Source organism: Cyrtonyx montezumae, unplaced genomic scaffold, assembly GCF_038088225.1.
Source record: "Cyrtonyx montezumae isolate F1298 unplaced genomic scaffold, pur_monq_1.0 scaffold_8, whole genome shotgun sequence".
NCBI classification, from domain to species: domain Eukaryota; kingdom Metazoa; phylum Chordata; class Aves; order Galliformes; family Odontophoridae; genus Cyrtonyx; species Cyrtonyx montezumae.
The window spans coordinates 90,575,757-90,595,112 of NW_027072089.1; the positions used below are offsets into that span (position 1 = coordinate 90,575,757).

The 19,356-nt window shown below is 43.3% G+C and overlaps 1 protein-coding gene across 4 annotated transcripts in view; it reads left to right on the plus strand.

Annotated features, from left to right (window-relative positions):
* Positions 1-19,356, plus strand: part of TNS3 (tensin 3) — a 225,407-nt gene that overhangs the window by 180,844 nt on the left and 25,207 nt on the right. For all 4 annotated transcript variants that reach the window (XM_065752995.1, XM_065752996.1, XM_065752998.1 and 1 more), the window contains one exon: positions 19,171-19,342. In XM_065752995.1, coding sequence (XP_065609067.1) covers positions 19,171-19,342 — 172 coding nt within the window. The remainder of the gene's footprint in view (positions 1-19,170; positions 19,343-19,356) is intronic.

Below are 19,356 nucleotides of genomic sequence, written 5' to 3' on the forward strand. Positions count from 1 at the left end.
CCAAAATGCAGGACCTGACACTTGGCTCTATTGAAACTCATACAGTTTGTCTCAGCCCATTGATCCAGTCTGTCCAGATCCTCCTGTAGTGCCTTTCTACCCTTTGGCAAATCAATACTCTCTCCCACCTTGGTGTCATCTGTAAGCTTACTGAGGGTGTGTTCAATCCCCTCATCAAGATAATTGATAAAGATGTTATATAGGAGTGGCCCTAGTACCATGCCTTGAACTGGATTTAAATCCACTGACCACAGCTCCTGGCCATCCAGACAGTGTTTCACCCAGCAGAGCATATGTCTGTCATATTCCAGTGCAAGGGGCTGTGTGCCCAGGGAACAACTAATTTTACAATTAAAGACTGAGGCAAGGAAAGAAAAGTACCTCAGCCTTATCCTGAACCTTGGTTACTGTGTTCCACTCTGCATTCAACAAGGAATATACATTCTCCCTAGCCTTCCTCTTACTGTTTTATGTATTTATAGAAATATTTATTGTAATACAACAATATGTATTGTTGTATTAGTGGCCTTATTGGTACAGTAGGTCCTGCCAAACTTGCATTCAGTCTTCTTTCTTTTCTTGTGTGAACATCTGTAGGACCTACCTATCCTAAATTTGCAGTGTTCCAACATTGACCCTGTAATTTCTTAATACATTGAAGCTGGTATTCAGGTGCATACACAGTTCCTTGGTCATAATCCATTAGTTCACATGGATAAGCTGATCTTTGTTTTCTGGTGTAAGAGCAGTGCCTGGCTATGTAGAATGTGGCTTGTCTATCGTGTTGCTGTCATCACTGCTGGAACATACCAGCCACCATCTCAGTGGCTAATATCCACATCCTGTTTAAGGAGACTAATTGTTCTCCATGAATGCTAAGCAATGTTGGTAAATGTGAATGATGCCATTTTTTCCGTGTGGAGGAATTCAAGTAAACACTTTTCCTTTGTGGTCATTTCCACATCAGAAGCCATTTTGTCAGGCTTCCTCTCTGCTGCCATCCATGACAACAAATTTTAATAGAATACTGGGGAAAGGCTCAATCTCTACTGCCATTCCACCAGTATCTGCCTGTGGCATCATGAATCAGCATAATTAAATAGACTGTGTTCAAAGTGGTCTTCATATATTACATAGTTAATTTATATAAGTAACAAAACATTGAGGGAGCAACTGAACCATAAAACTAATTGGATTTTTTTTTTTGTGAGACCATTTTTAACCAGTGGATTAACGTGCATAAAATTATTTGCAATAACATTAGTTTCCAATAATTTAAATTTGATTTTGAATTCTGTAGTTCTTTGAAATATAGCATAGATAAGTTGATTTTTCTCCTTGAAGAGGTGCACATTTAAATGGCTTAAATGAACATTCAAATCTGCCAAAAATGCTAAATCTGTGTGCCAGTTTTCATCTGCAAGTTCTGTCATAAATTTCCTTTTGATTCCATAAGGGACTTGATTTTATTTTGCAAATCCTAAAATCTTCTTTGCATTTTACCCCTAACTTAGTCATGTTACTGAGGAGAAGTAAAATATGTCCCCATGACTGACATCCTTACTATTAAGAAGCTCCTGGAACTGGCAATGATTCAATCCCTTGGATGGTGTGAAATTCACAGCTTTGTGATGACACCATCCATTTTTAAAGCTTTTGTGCATTAATTTTCACAGTGTATGATGTAGTGATATTATATCAAAGATGGGTTACCACCAGCAACTGCATCATCTTCTTTTAATTGTCTACGTACCTCTTTTTAACCAGCTGTTGCCAGGGTACCATCAGTAGCTGTGCAGGTATCTGACAAAGAAAACTGCTTTGATGTGATTTTTTACTGCTTCATGTAAATCAAGAGATTTAATTGTGCCTTTTAATGGCACCAAAGAAACCATTTCTTCAGTGACATTTTATTTGTTATTGATACCTTTAATAGAAATGGCAAGTTGAGCCATATCTGCAGCACCACCAAAGCATAAAAGGTGGAACTGGCAGTTTTCTCTCCAAGTTTCTTTCAGAAGATTTTCCTGTTTCTTCAGCTTGCCTGGAAATAGTCTGGTGAGAAGAAATGATTCTAGAAAAATCTGCTGTTTCTTTTTTTTGTGTGTGTGTCAGGATGTGTTGTATCTGTGCTTTCCACATGTTGCTTAATATCATCAGTGAACAGTTGATTTTTGCAATCAGATTTGCTATTACACAACTAGCTTTTATAGTAGTGCACATTTGAGTTGTAATTTAATTTAAAAAAAATTGTTGAGATGACGGACTTTTTTGAGTTACACTATTTTGACTTTACAAAACATTCCTTGATACACTTCAAATTTGGCAGCACATTTTGTATATCAACTCTCTTCAGACTGTAATCTTTGAAAACTGACACTCTTTCCTTGCAATTTAAGCATACTGCTGTATTATTTGTTTCAGCAAAGAAGTTCTCACCAGTCCATTTTTTACTGAATACTTTTCCTTCACCCATGATTTCTCATTTTTTCAGTCCTGTTTTCTTTTGAGACATTAGATAGGTTAAAGTATTGATAATCACTGAGTTTTAGTCATCAAGTAGCACAAGCACGTATAATGTAATACACACTGGTTTCACTGTGACTGAATGTGTGTGACAGGCACAAGAGGTGGAGTTAGCAATGCATTGCACCCTCTCCTTGTCCTGGTTTTGTCTGAAACAGTGGCAATCACACACCAATGGTTTGGTTGCTGCTGAGTTATGGGTGTACACCTGGGACAAGGCTAGGCTGCTTGGCAGGGGAGAGCTTCTGCCATGGTGACACTGTGCCAGGGAATGGACCACATGACTAGCGGTTCTGGGCCACGTGCAACCTGTGGGCCATAGTAATGGATTAATGTGAATAGTGAGATGGAAGTGAAAAAATTTCTGAATGGGTCTTGTCAATATAGACATTAATTGCTGATGAAAACAATTAAAGGATGCATCAAAAGGTATTTTATGTTTCACTTCGTGAATTTTACAGTTCCTAGCTTTTTGCTGCTGTTTAAGGCTGGCATGAGTTCAGTTTCTTTGGCTCTCTTTAGAGGAATATGCTTTTCTAAAGCCATTCAACTTTTAAACTGCCTTGAGATAATTTAAGAGAGGTCAGCTCTGACTTCAGATAGCAGAATGGTAATTTTGAATTATTTTTCCCAAAATAAGTAACTGAGGATTTTGACTGAAATTTTCAAATGCATCCAAACAGGTTAGCCATCACTTTCCCACAAAAAGGAATAAAAATTTTGGATTAAATGAGGATCTGCTAAAATGCAAAGTGTATGGAATGACAGCTTGTTTTACTTTCCTGCCACTGGTGGACCACTGTCTCAAAAGCCTTGGATGACTGTGCACTGGGGTGACTGAACTGTGATTTTTTTCTCCTAAGAAATTATCATCAATCTTATCCTCTTATGCTGTTAACCCTGGTAACACTCAGCAGAAGTTTTCAATTCAATTTTGGTGGTTTTTAATTTTTTACCTTTTTATAGCTTTTCTTTCTTTTTAACTTTTCCCCTATTTTTTCCTTCATTCTCCTTTTCCTCTCTTTCTTTCTTCTTTTGCTTTTTCTTTTTTAAATTTTCTCCTTTTTAACTTTCAGACAAGATGTTTAGAGAATTTAATAGTCTTTAATAGTAAAACTTGTTTCTCCCTGGGAACACAGCCCCCTGTGCTGGTAGATAGGGATGGGGAACAGAATAAGCCCTCCATGATCCCATGATGAGATAGTTCTGGACCTGCTCCGAAAGCTGGATGCTCACAAGTCAATGGGGCCAGATGGGTTGCACCCTAGAGTGCTGAGGGAGTTGGCAACATGGTTGCCAAACCACTCTCCATAATTTTTTGGCAGTCCTGGATAACTGGGGATGTCCCGGCAGACTGGAGGCTGGCAAATGTGACGCCCATCTTCAAAAAGGGCCAGAAAGATGATCCTGCTAGCTACAGACCTATTAGTCTCACCTCGGTGCCCAGGAAGGTTATGGAATGGATAATTTCAGGAGCCATCATGGACCAATTAAAGGTCAACCAGGGGATCGGGCCCAGTCAGCATGGGTTTACAAATGGTAGATCCTGTCTGACAAACCTGATTTCATTCTATGACAAGGTGACCCACTTACTGGATGAGGGTAAGGCGGTCAATGTGGTCTACCTGGACCAAAGGTAAGGCCTTTGGCACTATCTCCCACAACATTCTCGTGGAGAAGCTGGCTGCCTGTGATCTGGATGGGCATATGCTCCGCTGGGTGAAGCACTGGCTGGATGGCCGGGCCCGAAGAGTTATGGTCAATGGAGCTGAATCCAGTTGGCAGCCAGTCACAAGTGGTGTCCCACAGGGCTTGGTGCTGGGGCCACTTCTGTTTAACATCTTCATTGATGATCTTCAAGAGGGGATTGAGTGTACCCTTGGTAAGTTTGCAGATGACACCAAGTTGTGAGGGAGTGTTGATCTGCCAGAGGGGAGGAGAAGGGCACTACAGAGAGACCTGGATAGACTGGATCAATGGGCCAAGGTTAACAGCTTGAGTTTTAATAGGGCCAAGTGTTGGGTCCTGCATTTTGGTCACAACAACCCCAGGCAACCCTACAGGCTTGGAGAGGTGTGGCTGGAGAGCTGCCTGACAGAAAGGGACCTTGGTGTACTTATGGACAGTCAGCTGAATATGAGCCAGCAGTGTGCCCAGGTGACCAAGAAGGCCAATGGCATCCTGGCTTGTAGCAGGAATGGTGTGGTGAGCAGGACTGGGGAAGTCATCTTGCCTCTCTAATCGGCATTGGTGAGGTCTCACCTCGAATACTGTGTTCAGTTTTGGGCACCTCAGTACAAAAAGGATGTGGAGGTACTGGAGCAAGTCCAAAGAAGGGCAGCAAAGCTTGTGAAGGGCTTGGAGAATCAGCCCTATGAGGAGAGGCTGAGGGAGCTGCGGCTGTTCAGTCTGGGTAAAAGGAGGCTGAGGGTAGACCTTATCACTCTCTTCTAATATCTGAAAGGTGCTTACAGTGAGAGTGGAGCAGGTCTCTTCTCACTGGTGACAGGATGAGGGGAAATGGCTTCAAGTTGCACCAGGGTAAGTTTAGGTTGGACATTAGGAAACACTTATTTACGGAAAGGGTTGTTAAACACTGGAATAGGCTCCCCAGGGAGGTGGTTGAGTCACTGTCCCTGGATGTGTTTAAGAGCCATTTGGATGTGGTGCTCAGTTATGATTTAGAAGAGGGTTGTTAGAGTGAGGGTAGTATGGTTGGGCTGCAGTTGGACTTGATGATCTTTAAGATTTTTTTCAATCTGAGTGATTCTGTGAATTAAAATAGTAGTTAATTTGTAACATCTTAATTTTATATATCTGTCTTCTGAGCACTTCCCCAAACTTCTGTTTACAACAGGAAGAATTTTGCAGCTTTTAGTAGCTTTTCTTCAATGTGAGGTGGTAGAATAGTGAGCTGGATCTTCTAAAACACATATGGGCACAATGCTATTTCTGTTCAACCTTTCATTGATATATAATGCAAAGAGTCTGCTTCATCTCTTAGATATTGTTCATAATGCTTTAAGAAGTGTAGGTATATTTAATAAACTCAGGTTTGACCTGAGTGCTTGAAGAGATGTGAACAAGAGCTTGGTTTTGTTATGTCCCTTCTTCAGGTAGGTTATCAGTCTTCTAAGGGAAATAATGGTGTAGAGAATGGGTATTGAATCTTTTGGCTTACCTGGGCTGTACAGAGTAAAGAGAAATTGCTTTGGGCCACATATATATGTCTCTAAAAGAAACACCTCCTATATATTTCCATGGAAGCTACAACAGATATAGTGAGCACAGGAACACTATTTAGTAGAGCAAATTCTCAGCACAAAACACTATTTTTCAATGTAATCACCACCATTAGCTATGCATTTTAATTCACGATGAAAAGGAGCCTGCATGCCATGCTCATAAAAAAGCCAGACTTGCTGAGGGTGACCCACTGTCACTGATATCACTGCAGAAATGCACCATCCAATGTTTGGTCTCCATAAACATTCACAAGTGTCACTGAATGTCAATGGCTGTCATTTTTTTTCCTCATGGAAGAATTCAGTGACACAACTTTTGCTTCATACTTGCTTCCGTATCAGACACCATTTTGTCAGGCTGCCTCTCTGCTGCCATCTGTCACATGGCAACAAGTGTGGGAAGGTTCAGCCTCCATTGTCATACCACCAACATCTTCTGATGTCAGTGGCCAACATTATGAAATTGGAGACATTTTTGGAGCAGCCATCATGAGATACACAATGTAGTAAATGTAGTTAACTAACAAAACATTTTAATTGTTAATGTTTTTTATTAAAGCATAGAAAAGAGCAATAAGACATTAAAAAAGTGGGATATTAGTCTTCATGAAACTAATGCATCTGTCTGTTTCAGTGGAAATAGTTGTAGTTCTGTAGGATGAATATCCAAAAAGAATAGTACCCACACAAAACAATGAAAGTGAATGGTATGTTTTTGAATGACTGATACAGATGATATAAAGACAACCAATAAATAACATAGTAAATTGACACTGACAGTTAAGGCTCACCCAGAATCCCACAGGGGAGGGATCTCCAACAATAGTGGTCAGCCCTTAAATGGGGACTGGGAAAGAAAGAACCAGACTCCACCCCTTCCAGTCACACAGGTGAATTGCCTTCACCTGTGCTCCTACAGCTGACTCAGTGCTCACCTCAGGTTATCAATCAGCGGTTCAGGCAATGATTCAACAGTTCCCACACATTCCACCCCTTCATGATGTGAACCACTGATCAAGTTAACTATAGGGTGAGCCTTCCTTAATACAGAGATACAATACATCACAATGCTTATATAACTGCCCCTCACAATGCATATCAATATAATGTGGGATGAGTGATGGTCAGCACATGGCTCATGTTCTTCATGGGTCAGTCTCGCTGGTGTTCACTGGAAGCATGCAGTCACATAGTGCAGGTCCACCCTATGCTCCATCAGTTCCAGGTAGACCATCACAAGATGTTGCACATGATCTTACAGCAACTCTGGAACACCCCAGCAGTACTTTGTTCCTTTCAGTGATTCTTTAGACTTAGACTCACAGGAAATAATATAGGTGTTTCATGGGTAACAAGAGGGGAAGGTCTACCCTCCAGGGTAAGACACAGGCCATATTCCTATCTTCGGTCAACACTTCAGCTTGCATTGGAACATGCCCTGGCTGCCTGTACCAAACCTTTTGGCCAGATGTCTGTGGCTGCACAGCTATATCAGGCACCAAGGGGGGTGTCCTGATCTGACATAGGGACATAATAGGGGTCCCTCTAGCAATAAAGACTGGAGTGTTGACTACAATATCAACAGGCCATGTACCAATTACCAGAGGGACTACCAAATCTCCCACTTCTAGTAATCTCCTCCATGGTGCAAGTAGGCCACACCATCGTGGTCCTACCTGCATTTTCCAAGGCCATTTTATTCTATTGATGCCTGGTTTTAAGTTCTCAGGGGCAGGGAGTGGAAGATTGTTCTCATGGCTGGTCTGAGGTCTCACCTCATTATCGGTACCCATAATTTGGATCCTAAGCAGGTATGCCCATGTTATCTGTAACATTTTCAAGGCTCTGGGTCTTCCGTCTCTAGGTCTTTCATTCAGGTCTTGCAGGGTTTCATGGAGTCTCTTTGTCCACCCTTGCAGCGACTGAGAGTCTGTCTTCAAGGCAGCCTTGAGAATACCATTATAACACTCAATAAGGCCTGCCCCCTTTGGATTGTATGGCATTAGAAATCGCCTCTCGATATTGTTCTCTTCTGCCCAGCACTGTATCACTGCACCCGTGAAGTGACAACCTTGATCACTCTTAATGACTTGTGGTGCCCCGTAGGTAGCCATCAATTTCATGAGTGCTTTTATGGCATATGCCTGGTTCACTTTCAGAACTGGGTAGGCCTGCATTAGCCCACTTGCAGTGTCAACACAGTTTAGTCAGGATAGTTGTACAGGCAGTCCCCACGCTTTAGCAGCTGCCCACATGGTCTTCTGCCCAGCATGCCGCAGCTTTTGATGTAGCTAGTAAGCGATATTCTCAGATGGCAAGTTCTCAACCCATCTAACTCGGGCCAGTGCGTCGGCTTCATCATTTCCTGGTGACTGTAGGGGTCAATGACCAGAAACATGGTGGACACGTACAGTTCTGCTGTACGTGAATGCTTAACTGCTGTACGTGAATGCTTAACTGCTGTACGTGAATGCTTAACTGCTGTACGTGAATGCTTAACTGCATTCCATATGTCTAATCACGTATCTTTGCCCCAGATCGGTCGGGAGTGGATAGTCCAATCCTGGGTGGCCCACTGTGCAATCCAAAGAGTGAGCCCCCAGTACACAGCCCAACTATCTGTGCAAATATTCAGGATACCATCACCAGGTTCTTTGGTTATATCCATCCACACCGCCCACAGCTCTGCCCACTGGCTACTCAGACTGTCCCCCTCTTCAAACCAGACTGTGTCAGTGGTGGGATGGCATGCTACTGCTCTCCGCTTGCTTTAGTTGCCCTTGCTGGACCCATCTGTATACCAAGCATCTTCAGGGATGGGATATTTTCCATCCTGGATGGGACTCTTCTGTGGTGAAGCAAACAAGGTTTCTTTTGGCTCATCACTGTGATATGTCACTGGGCCTAGGATCTTTTGAGGCTCTTCTTTCAGTGATGAGGAAGATAGACTACTCCTCTGACTGAGATAGGCAACCCATCATGCCACTGTCTGTGCCTGGGTCTGTCTGTATCTGTCTTAGGAAGGTGGGTCAGATCTCTTACCCACTCCTGAATTGGCAGAGTGCTCTTAACTATGACTTCAGCCATCTGGGTTACTGGCTCTACCATTTGTAATGCGGAATAGGCAGCCAATAACTGTTTTTCAATCATACTATATCTTTCCTCTGCTCCATGCCACACCTGAGACCAAAATCCAGTGGGGGTCCGAACAGAACTCTGATGTTGCCACAGGCCCCAGCCAAAGTCATCTTGAGTTACGTGAACATCTAGCTCAGCTGGGAGGGTAGGATCAAATATACCCAGTGCCTGGGCTTGTTCAACTGCCTGTTTCGCCTGTTGGAAAGCATCCTGTTCTGTTCTCCCCCAATCCCCTAATTGGCCCTTTTTGGTAAGTCTATATAAAGGTCTCAGCAGCTGCGCCAAATGAGGTATAAAGGAACGCCAATATCCCAATATACCTAGGAATTCCTGCAGCTGCTTTGGTGTTGTAGGGACTGGAAATGCCTGAACCTTATCTACGATGGCATTAGGTAACACTTTGGTCTTTCCTGACCAGACTACACCCAGAAATTTTACGGACAGTTCTGGACCTTGCACTTTTTGAGGATTGATAGCCCATCTTCTTTCACTTAGGTAGGCAGTTAATGAATCTGCTGCCTCCCCTACTGCTTCCAGTGAGTCAGATGTTAACAGGAGGTCATCAAATAGTGGTATGGGTTCACATTGCTCGGTTTTCTCCAATCAGCCAGGTCACGTGCCACCAAATTATGACAGTATGTTGGTGAGTGCACGTACCCCTGTGGCAAGACCTGAAAGGTCCACTGCCTGCCTCCCCACGTAAATGCAAATTGATCTTGTGATTCTTTAGCAATAGGTATGCTAAAAAATGCATTTGCTAAATCCAGGACACAATGGTAGGTTTTAATTTCCCTACTAAGAGTGTCCATTAAGGAGGCAATATTGGGTACGGCTACATGGATGGGCGGCGTGACCTTATTTAGTTCCCTATAATCCATCGTCATTCTCCATGTTCCATCCGACTTCCGTACTGGCCATATGGGGGAATTATATGGGCTGTGTGCAGGTCTTATAATACCTACTTTCTCTAATTCCTGCACCGTCTTTGATATTTCTTCTTGCCCCCCCGGGAGTCTGTACTGTCTTACATTAGTAATCTGGTGTGGTTTCGGCAAACAAATGGGCTCATGTTTCGCATGGCCCCTCAATATTGTCCGTATTGCCCGGATACTAATGTACCTCTGCCATAGTCTGAACTCTCCCACAGTCATCTGGGGAGCCAGACCCCATAGAATGTCTATGCCCAGGATATATTCTGGAATTGGGGCAATCAACACCTTATACTCCTGGGGTGGGAGACGCCCAACCCCCAATTTCAACCATGTTTGGGTGACTGGAATAGTCTGTCCCCCAAACCTACCAATCATCACTCTATTACCCTTAAATTCTGTTGGGTCTCCATATATAATGGACGTTTCTGTGCCACCATCCACTAGAGCCATCACCTTCTGCACATTTGTCCTAGACCAGAATATTGTTAATTCTGCATAGGGCCTCCAGTCACATCTGGAGGCCCTATGGGGACCAGTGTTTTTCGTTAATCCATGAACTTTGCCAGATCCAAATCTTTTGGAACAGGTGGCTCAGGCACTGTAGTCCGCGACACCTGCGGATGTTTTCTCCTTCTGTTTAGTATTATAAAGTCAGCCAGATTCCAGTTTGTCGGTGTTTCTTGTATAATTCCTACTCCCGATTTTCTGGGAGCACTCTGAAATTTTTGATCATTCTTAAGCTGTTTCCACAGCTGTAACAAAACATGGTTGGGTTGCCCATCAATTTTGGTAAACGCAACCCCAGCCCGTATGAGGTCATTAAACATAGTCTTCCAGGATACCTGTACAGGGCCTGATCAGGGTATCCATGGAGCAGGCTTTTTAGATTTAATAGGGAAGGCCTCAGCGTCTTCCACTACACGAACATTGCGCCTGGTTCTTACGTGCTCCATCTCCCCTAAGTCTGCCACTAACTGGGCTGCCTGCTGTACGATGGCCTCTGATGCCACTAACAGATTTAGTATGGAAACTAACATCCCATATAGATGGGAGGGGGCCTGCTGTAGTATTAGATCTCTCATGCCCGCTGTAAATTTCTCTGTATCAGGGCTTTCAAAAGTGTCTGCGTACACAGCCTCCCTCATACCTAGTTCTCTGATGTATGTCTGGAGGTCCTCCATAGAGGACCACAAACCGGTGTTGAGGGGAACATCGGTTTTGTTAGGCAGCACGCTGCCATCAACCAATCTATAATAGAATGGTTTTCATCATTGTAGTAGACTGCTGCATATAACCTTTGTCTCAAGGCGGGGTTTATTGTTATGGATGCTAATTTTGACATTTCTGTCCCATTTACTGGTACACTTTCAGCTCCTACATCCCATAACCTTAGGAGCCATGATGGTATGCTTTCCCTTGGTTTTTGATGGAACCGCTGTACTAGGTCCATCAACTCATTAGCAGTATATGGACAAGCGGTCACATGGAGGTAGGTTTCATCAGGGGGCCATTGGTCAGGAGGCACCCCTGCTGGTCTATCTTGTGTCTTCTTTGTTTTTTGAGTTATAATAGGCCAAATCTCAAATGGGCCCATCATAGATGGAGTTTTAATATCTGCCTTAGAGATCTTTTTTCCTGTCATATCTAAGTCTTCCTCCTCTGATTTTTGGATGTCCTCTACCGATATACTCCGTATTTGTCTCATGGGGACATTCAGGCCAGGCTTTTTGGTTGTTAATGTACCCAGCTGTTGCTCAAGTTTCTCAATATGCTCTCTTAATTATTGATTTTCAGTTTCCATGTTATCATTTGCAGTATCTAATTTAAGTATGGCCAGTATCTAATTTAAGTATGGCCATCCAAAGGCCAGGCTACTGCAGAGGCGGCTAGCCACCGCTCCTTGGTGATGAGTATGTCCTTATCTAATCCTAGAAAGTAGTCAGTCAAATAAGATGGGGATGGAGAGGCAGTCCCTGGAACCCGCATGGGTCCCCATTTCTCAATAACGGATGCCAACCCATAGTAGGGTGACCCCATGAACCCTGGAATTAGACCAGGGATTGTCTGGTCTAGGTGGGTAACGTTCTCCCCCCTGGCCCATTTAAGCACATTCCAAATAAAGGACATGTTGGGTAAGTATGGGTTATTATCACTAGAGCTGGCTGGCTCACCAAGTGTGGGGTAAATAACTCCCAAGGATGGTACTTCACAAAGAAATAGCATAGATGATGGTATATTTTAAGTAGTTCTATACAGATAGAATGCAAATAATACAAAAGAGAAGATGGCTCACCTTCAGGATGTCAAGGATCACAGGGGACTCCACATGGGAGGGATCTCCAAGAAGAGATCCTTCCCTGGTGTTGGTCAGCCCTTAAATGGTGTTTGGGAGAGGTGGAGCCAGGCTCCACCCCTTCCAATTACACAGGTATATCACCTTCACCTGTGCGCCCATGGCTGACTTGGTGCTCACCTCAGGTGATCAATCAGTGGTTTGGGCTGTGATTTAGCAGTTCCCATACAACAGTGCATCTGAAGTATTACAGTTTCCAATTTTATTACTTCTTCCCCACCATACCCATTTCTGTTAGATTTCCTTTGAAGTTCACTTTAATGTCTGGCATGGATCTAGTTAAAATAATGGATACAGTTAAAAGATATTTTGGTGGCTTTTTAATGCTTTCTTCATCATTTGAGTAGTTACTCTGTACCATATGTGAGGAATTCACATTGTTTTCATTCAGATGACTGATTGACAGGTTTTCGTATCTCAGGCTTTTCTTTAAGTAACTTGCATCCTACCTATTCAAATAAGAACAGAGCCAGACTGTACCATGAAATGTATTGAAAATAATTCCTTAGACTTGTTTCAGTGGAGTTCACAGAAACTGAAAGGAACTGATTTCTTTTTACACTATTAATAAGATTCCTTTTTGTGTGTGAGTTCTGTGATTCTTTATGGAAAAGTGCAGTAAAATGACCTTAACTCTTAGTACAGGTGGAGTGGTTCTGTAGCTTTCTTGGTTTTGGACCTTTTTTTGTTTGTTTGTTTGAGACAGGAAAAGCAAAAACAGTCTTCTAAAATACATCTAGTACTCTAGAGATAGTAGTTAGAGATTGCTTCATCTGTGACCTCCTCCTTGGTTACAGCCTTGCAAGTGTTTAGATGATTAGAGCTGTTTAGATACATGAATTTATTCAGATGTATCAGCTTATACAGTACCATATTCACTGTGGTAGAAAATACTGCTATTGAACCTAAGCATATGTGAACAGGTTTTGAACTGATGTAGAGTATACTGGAATAACTGAATGTCAAACTCATTAGACTGTGACTAGTTATAACACAGCACCTATAAAGGAAAGAAGGATCTGTTCCTTTATAAATTTCTTCAGTAATAAGGAACTGAGGAAATCATCCTGAACGGATAAAGTTCTTAAGTCAGTATCCATTGTATTTGGAAAGTTGTGGAAGTCTGGTGATGTTCCCAGTGACTGCTAAAAGGGGAAATATAACACCCCTGTTTTTGAAAAGTTAAAGAGGAAGAGGTAAAGAGGAACAGTAGCCCAATTAGAATCACCTCTGTGTCCAGTGAGATCATTGAGCACATCTTCCTGGAAACTGTGCTAAGGCGCATGGAAAACAGGGATGAAAACAGCCAGCATGGCTTCACCAAGGGCAAATTGTGCCTGAGTAGTACCTTCAACCATTGGTGGATAAGGAAAGTGCAGCTGACATCACCTACCTGAATTTGTGCAAGGTATTTGACACTGTCCGGCACAACATCCTTGAGTCTAAAAATGGAGAGACATGGATAGGTCCATCATGATAGAGGGACCACTCAGTAGATAAGGAGCTGACTGGATGGTCTCAAAGATTTGTGTTCAAAGGCTCTATGTCCAGGTGGAAACCAGTGATGAGTGGTGTCCCTTGTGGTCAGTATTAGGATTGGTGCTATTTAGCATCTTTGTCAGTGATGCGAGGAGTGGGAATGTGGTACACCCTTAGCAAGTTAGCTGACAACTCCAAATGGAGTTGTGTGTTCAACATACTGGGGAGAAGGGGTACCATCCAGAGGGATCTTGACAAGCTTAGAGACAGGTCCATGTGAACCTCATATAATTCAACAAGGCCAATTGTAAGGTCCTGCAACTGGGTGAGGGCAATCCCAAGTATGAATACAAGTTGGGTGTTAAGAGGATTGAGAGCGGCCCTGTGGAGAAGTACCTGGAGATGTTGGTGGGTGGAAAGCTGAATATAATCTGGTAATATGCACATGCAGCCCAGAAAGCCAAGAGTATACTGGGATATATTCAACGAAATGTATGTAGCATGTAAAGGTAGATGATTCTCCTCTGCTGTACTCTGAATGAGAGCCTGCCTGGAGCACTGCATTCAGCTCTGTGGCTCGTAGCATAAGAAAGACACGGACTTGTTAAGACTGGGTCCAAAGGAAGACCATGAAGATGATTGGAGGACTGGAACACCTTTTGTACAAAGACAGAGTGAAAAAGTTGGGGTTATTTAGCCTAGAGAAGGCTATGAGCAGACCTTATAGTGGGGTAATGGTTTCAAACTAAGAGAACGTTGTTTTAGATTGGGCATTAAGTAGAGATGCTTTACTTTGAGGGTGGTGAGACACTGGAAAAGGTTGCCCAGAAAAGCTGTGGATGCTCCATCCCAGTCAGTGTTCAAGGCCAGATTGAATCAAGTTCTGAGTGACCTGACCTAGTGGTTGGCAATCCTGCCCACAGCGGGAGGCTTGGAAATAAATGATCTTTACGTTCCCTTTGTCATCTCAAACCATTCTAAGATGTAGCATCCACATGATTTCTAATATATTTGCATCAATTTTAACTATATTCTGCAGTATCCATGACCAGCAAAGTACAACGTGGTTCAAATTTGAACCAATTTAGAAACCAATCGTTCTGAAGCTATTTGCAAGCTCCTAGAAAATAGTATCCTGAGAAAAAGTAAGGCAGGCGTGACTGCCAGGGGGAGCTCCTGCACTTGTGTCATGATACCCCGAGGAGATTAAGACAGCTGTCACGGAATTATCTTTAGGTCTAAGTCCATGACAGGGACACAAGAAAAGAAGGAGAGAGAGAGAGGGAAAGAAACTAAAAACAACTGCTCCGCCTTTGGGCAGTGCAGCTGCCCAAGCAGAGGCACTCCGGGATGGGGGGCGGGGAGGAGTAAGAGGGGGAAGGGCATGGAGATGGTAAATGGGTCTAGAAAGAAAAAAAAAAAAACAACCAACAGCAGTGATCTGAGGAGGAACAGTAATTTACTAAATCCAACAAAATAAAACAAACTGAGAGAGGCAAGAGTATCCAATATGTGAGATCTTAGATTAGTAAAAATGCAGGGGAAGCACACGTGCTTTTCTCCACAGCAAAAGCCAGGAGAAAAAATGCAACAGAGCAAGGCAGGACCTTCACCTCTCTTCTGCTCCCTGCCAGAGCATTAACTCTTTAACTCCCAACATGGTGTTCTGATGTGGAATACTGGCAGCAAAAAAATCACAAAACCACACCTATAGCAAATGAGGCCAAATGTTGACCAGCGATTCATTACAAATTCCAAGCTACTAAGGAATACGAGTAAGTTAGCAACAGTGAAGAGAGAAATCCTAGCAAATGGTTTACAAGGCAGGGATAGTCATCAGGGATGCAGCAACATCTCATTGGTCAATAGGGAGGCAGCAAGTCAGTCAGCAATGTCTCACTGACCTGTATGGCTGCAGTTTGGCAGAGGGGGTACTCATTCTTCCTCAAAATTCTTTGGATTTTTATCCTCTCCCATCAGTAGCTAGTTTCTAGGGGTGCTCCTGCCTACCCCAATTATCAGGGGCATCATGTCCTGTTCATCACAGTGATGCTAGCTGTTGGAATGCCCACATTTTGTTCATCAGGAGGAACAGCACTGTCCTCTTAGTGCTGTGTTTATGGCAGTTAACCATTAACTTCTGAAGCTTGTTGAACAGGTTAAGTATCAGATGGGTGCTGCTGAACAAAGCTTTGAGCCAGAAGTCGTTCTGGCTTCTTACAACTTGCTTTGACATAAAAAGAAAGTCAGTAGAGAGCAGACAGAGGAACAGGTTACCTAGGTGGACTACAAAGAAGCTGAGCAGCCAGAGATCAGGGTAGGAAAGATAAAACCCAGATAGAATTAAATCTAGCCAGTGACATAAAGGGGAACAGTCTGTGCCTGGCAAGATCATGCAGCAGATCCTTCTGAAGGCCCTACTAAGGTGTTGCCCTTTCCAGGAGTTAGTGGCCTATGGATCCAGCCCCCCTAGCGTCTGCGTAACCAACCTGCCTGGCTGGGGCCAAATGACTGCACTTCACACCAATGTGGTGAACAGCAAATGGCGTTTATTGTTAGCAGCAGCATCCCTATATGTTAGGATCGCGCATGCACATTACTACTCCTAAATGACGTAGCATTCTACCTTCTAAAACTTTCTAGAAGCAACTTTGCAAAAGCGGGGAATTGTCTCTTCTCATGAGATCTTGTTCTGTGCCTGCAACAAATGGAAAATAAAGGTGAGGTATGGGTGGTAACCAACATGGCTTCACCAAGGGCAAGTCATGCCTGCCAAACTTGGTGGCTTTTTATGAAGGAGTTACAGCATCAGTGGATAAAGGAGGAGCAACTGATGTCATCTACCTGGACTTGTGCAAAGCATTTGATGCTGTCCTGCATGACATCCTGATTCCCAAACTGGAGAAAAACAGATTTGATGAATGGATCATTCACTGAATAAGGAGTTGATCAGTTGTCACACTCGGAGAGTTGCTGTAAATGGCTCAGTGTCCTAGTGGAGACTGGTGATTAGTGGTTATCGTCAGGGATCAGTGTTGGGACTTCTGTTATTTAACGTCTTTGTAGGCAACATTGGCAGTGGGTCAACTGCACCCTCAAAAATTTTGCAGATGACTCCAAGCTGAGAGGTTCAGTAAAAACGCTAGAGAAGGGATGCCATCCTGAGGGACCTGGACAGGCTTGAGAGGTGGACCCATGCAAACCTCATGAAGTTTAACAAAGCCAAGTGCAAGGTCCTATACCTGGGTTGGGGCAGCCCCAAGCAGAGATATAGGTTGGGCAGAGAACATCTTGAGAGCAGCCCTGAGGTTTTGGGAGGATTTGGGAGTGTTGGTTGATGAAGGATTCAACATGAGCTGGCAGTGAGCACTTGCAGCCCAGAAGGCCGACCATATCCTGGGCTGCATCAAGAGAAGTGTGACCAGCAGGTCAAGGGAGGTGATTATGCCCCTCTACTCTGCTCTTGTGAGACCCTCACCTAAAGTACCGTGTCCAGTTCTGGAGCCTTCAACACAAGGAGGAGATGGACTTGTTGGAGCAGGTCCTGAGGCAGGCCACAGAGATGATCAGAGGACTAGAGCACCTCACCTACAAGGACAGTCTGAGAGTTGGGGCTGTTCAGCCTGGAAAAGAGAAAACTCTAAGGAGACCTTACAGCAGCCTTCCAGTACCTGAATGAGGCCTACAGGAAAGCTGGGGAGGGGCTTCCTATAAAAGCATGCAGCAACAGGAAGAAGGGAAATGGAAGAGGGTAGATTTAGACTAGATATTAGGAAGAAATTCTTTACTGTGAGGGTATAAGACACTGGAACAGATTGCCCAGTGATCTTATGAATGCCCTCTCTTTGAAAGCATTCAAGGCCAGTCTGGATGGGGCTTTGAGCAACCTGGTCTAGTGGGAAGTATCCCTGACTATAGCAGGGTATTAGAACTAGATGATCTTAAGGGTGTGTTCCAACCCAAACCATTCTATGAAATAAAGGTGTAGATATTTTACTTTTTTCTCTGTATGATGAAAACAAAGTCATAGATCTAAACTTGTACTTGCTCTGTGTTGCTCATCTGCCATTCAACCTCCTCTTCTGGTCTTTTCATGTGAGCAGAATTCTAGAGAAAAAAATTGCACAATCATAGAGGCTTGAAGAGACCTTATGCAGTCTAGCCACATCCCTTCTCAAGGAGATTCAGCTAATGCAGCTTGTGCCAAACTGTTGCATCATTATTTTACTGTTTCCAAGGATGGAGCTTCGGCAACCGCTCTTGGCAATCTGTGCCAGTGTTTGAACACTCTTGCAGTAAAAACAAATAGCTGTTTTCTTATGCTTAGAATTTCATTATTTAATTTGTACCAACTGTATTTTTTCCTCTCAGTGGGCACTATTGTGAGGAGTCTGACTCTCTCATCTTCTTTCCCTTTCATCTGATATTTAAGTATCATGGTAAGTTTCCTCTATGCTAGCAGTCTCAGCTCCCACCGCTGCTCCTTCTATGAAAAGTGCTCCACTCCCAGTGATACTTTAGATATCTTCATGGCCCTGTAATGGACCCTGTCCTGTGTGGCCATGTCTCCTATACAGGAAAGCCCAGAAACATGCACAGTGCTCCAGATGTGTCTTCTCTGGTGCTAAGAAGAGTGGAGGAATCACCTCCCTTGACCTGCTGTCAGCACCCTAATGCAGCACAGGAAACTGTTGGTTGCCTTTTCTATGACAGTGCATTACTGATTAATGGTTTCTTGTCCATCAGGACCCCACAAGTCTTCTTCTGCAGAGCTGCTTTACAGTCATTTGGTCTCTAGCATGTACTAGTGCCTGGGATTATTTTTTTCTTCAGTGCAAGATCTTGCATTTCCTGTTGTTGAACTTCTTAAGATTCCTCATGGTCATTTCTCCCATTTTTTGGCTGCACAACCATCTGATTTATCAGTTACTTCTCTCAGTTTATTGTCTTCTGAAAACTCGCTGAGAGTGCACTTAGCTCATCATCCACATTATTAATGTGCTTAACAGTGTTGGCCCTAATATGAACAACCACTAGAGTACACTGCTATTAACTGGCCTCAGTCTTAGCTTGATGCAACTTATCACAAGCTTCTGGGTCTAGCCGTTCAGCCAGTTTTCAGTCAACCTCACTGTCCACTTATCTAACTCATACTTCTTACCACATGCCCCTGCAGCAGGCAGAATGGGTGAGCTGAATTAACACTCCAGTTTCCTATCACTGGTGCATAAGTGAGCATTGACAATGCATATAGTTACATAAGAAAGTTGACTGGAGATATCTGTCTTAACAACGTGGTCTGTGCTTGCCTCTGTTTTCCTGCTGGATGTTTTTAGCAATCAATGCAATGTGAAATAAAATGTTACTGCTTAAACAAGTGAAAAATAGTTCTATTAAAAGAAAAGTTGTTCTATAAACCCTACTTTTTGGCAGTACAAGGCCCACTAAATGTGGGTTGTTTTTTAACTTATCTTTTACTTTGTTTCCTTTGCTACAGAATCTCAGAGTTACACAGAAGCCCTTAACCATCCTACAATAGTGAAGGACAGCACCATAGGCACTAACTCTGATTTGCTGAGAGCCAACATGCAGGTGGATCCTACCTTTCAACGCTGTTTAGTGTCTTCATGTACACCTTCAAATAACGGTTATATGCCAGCGGGAGAAAGGTAGGAAATGATTC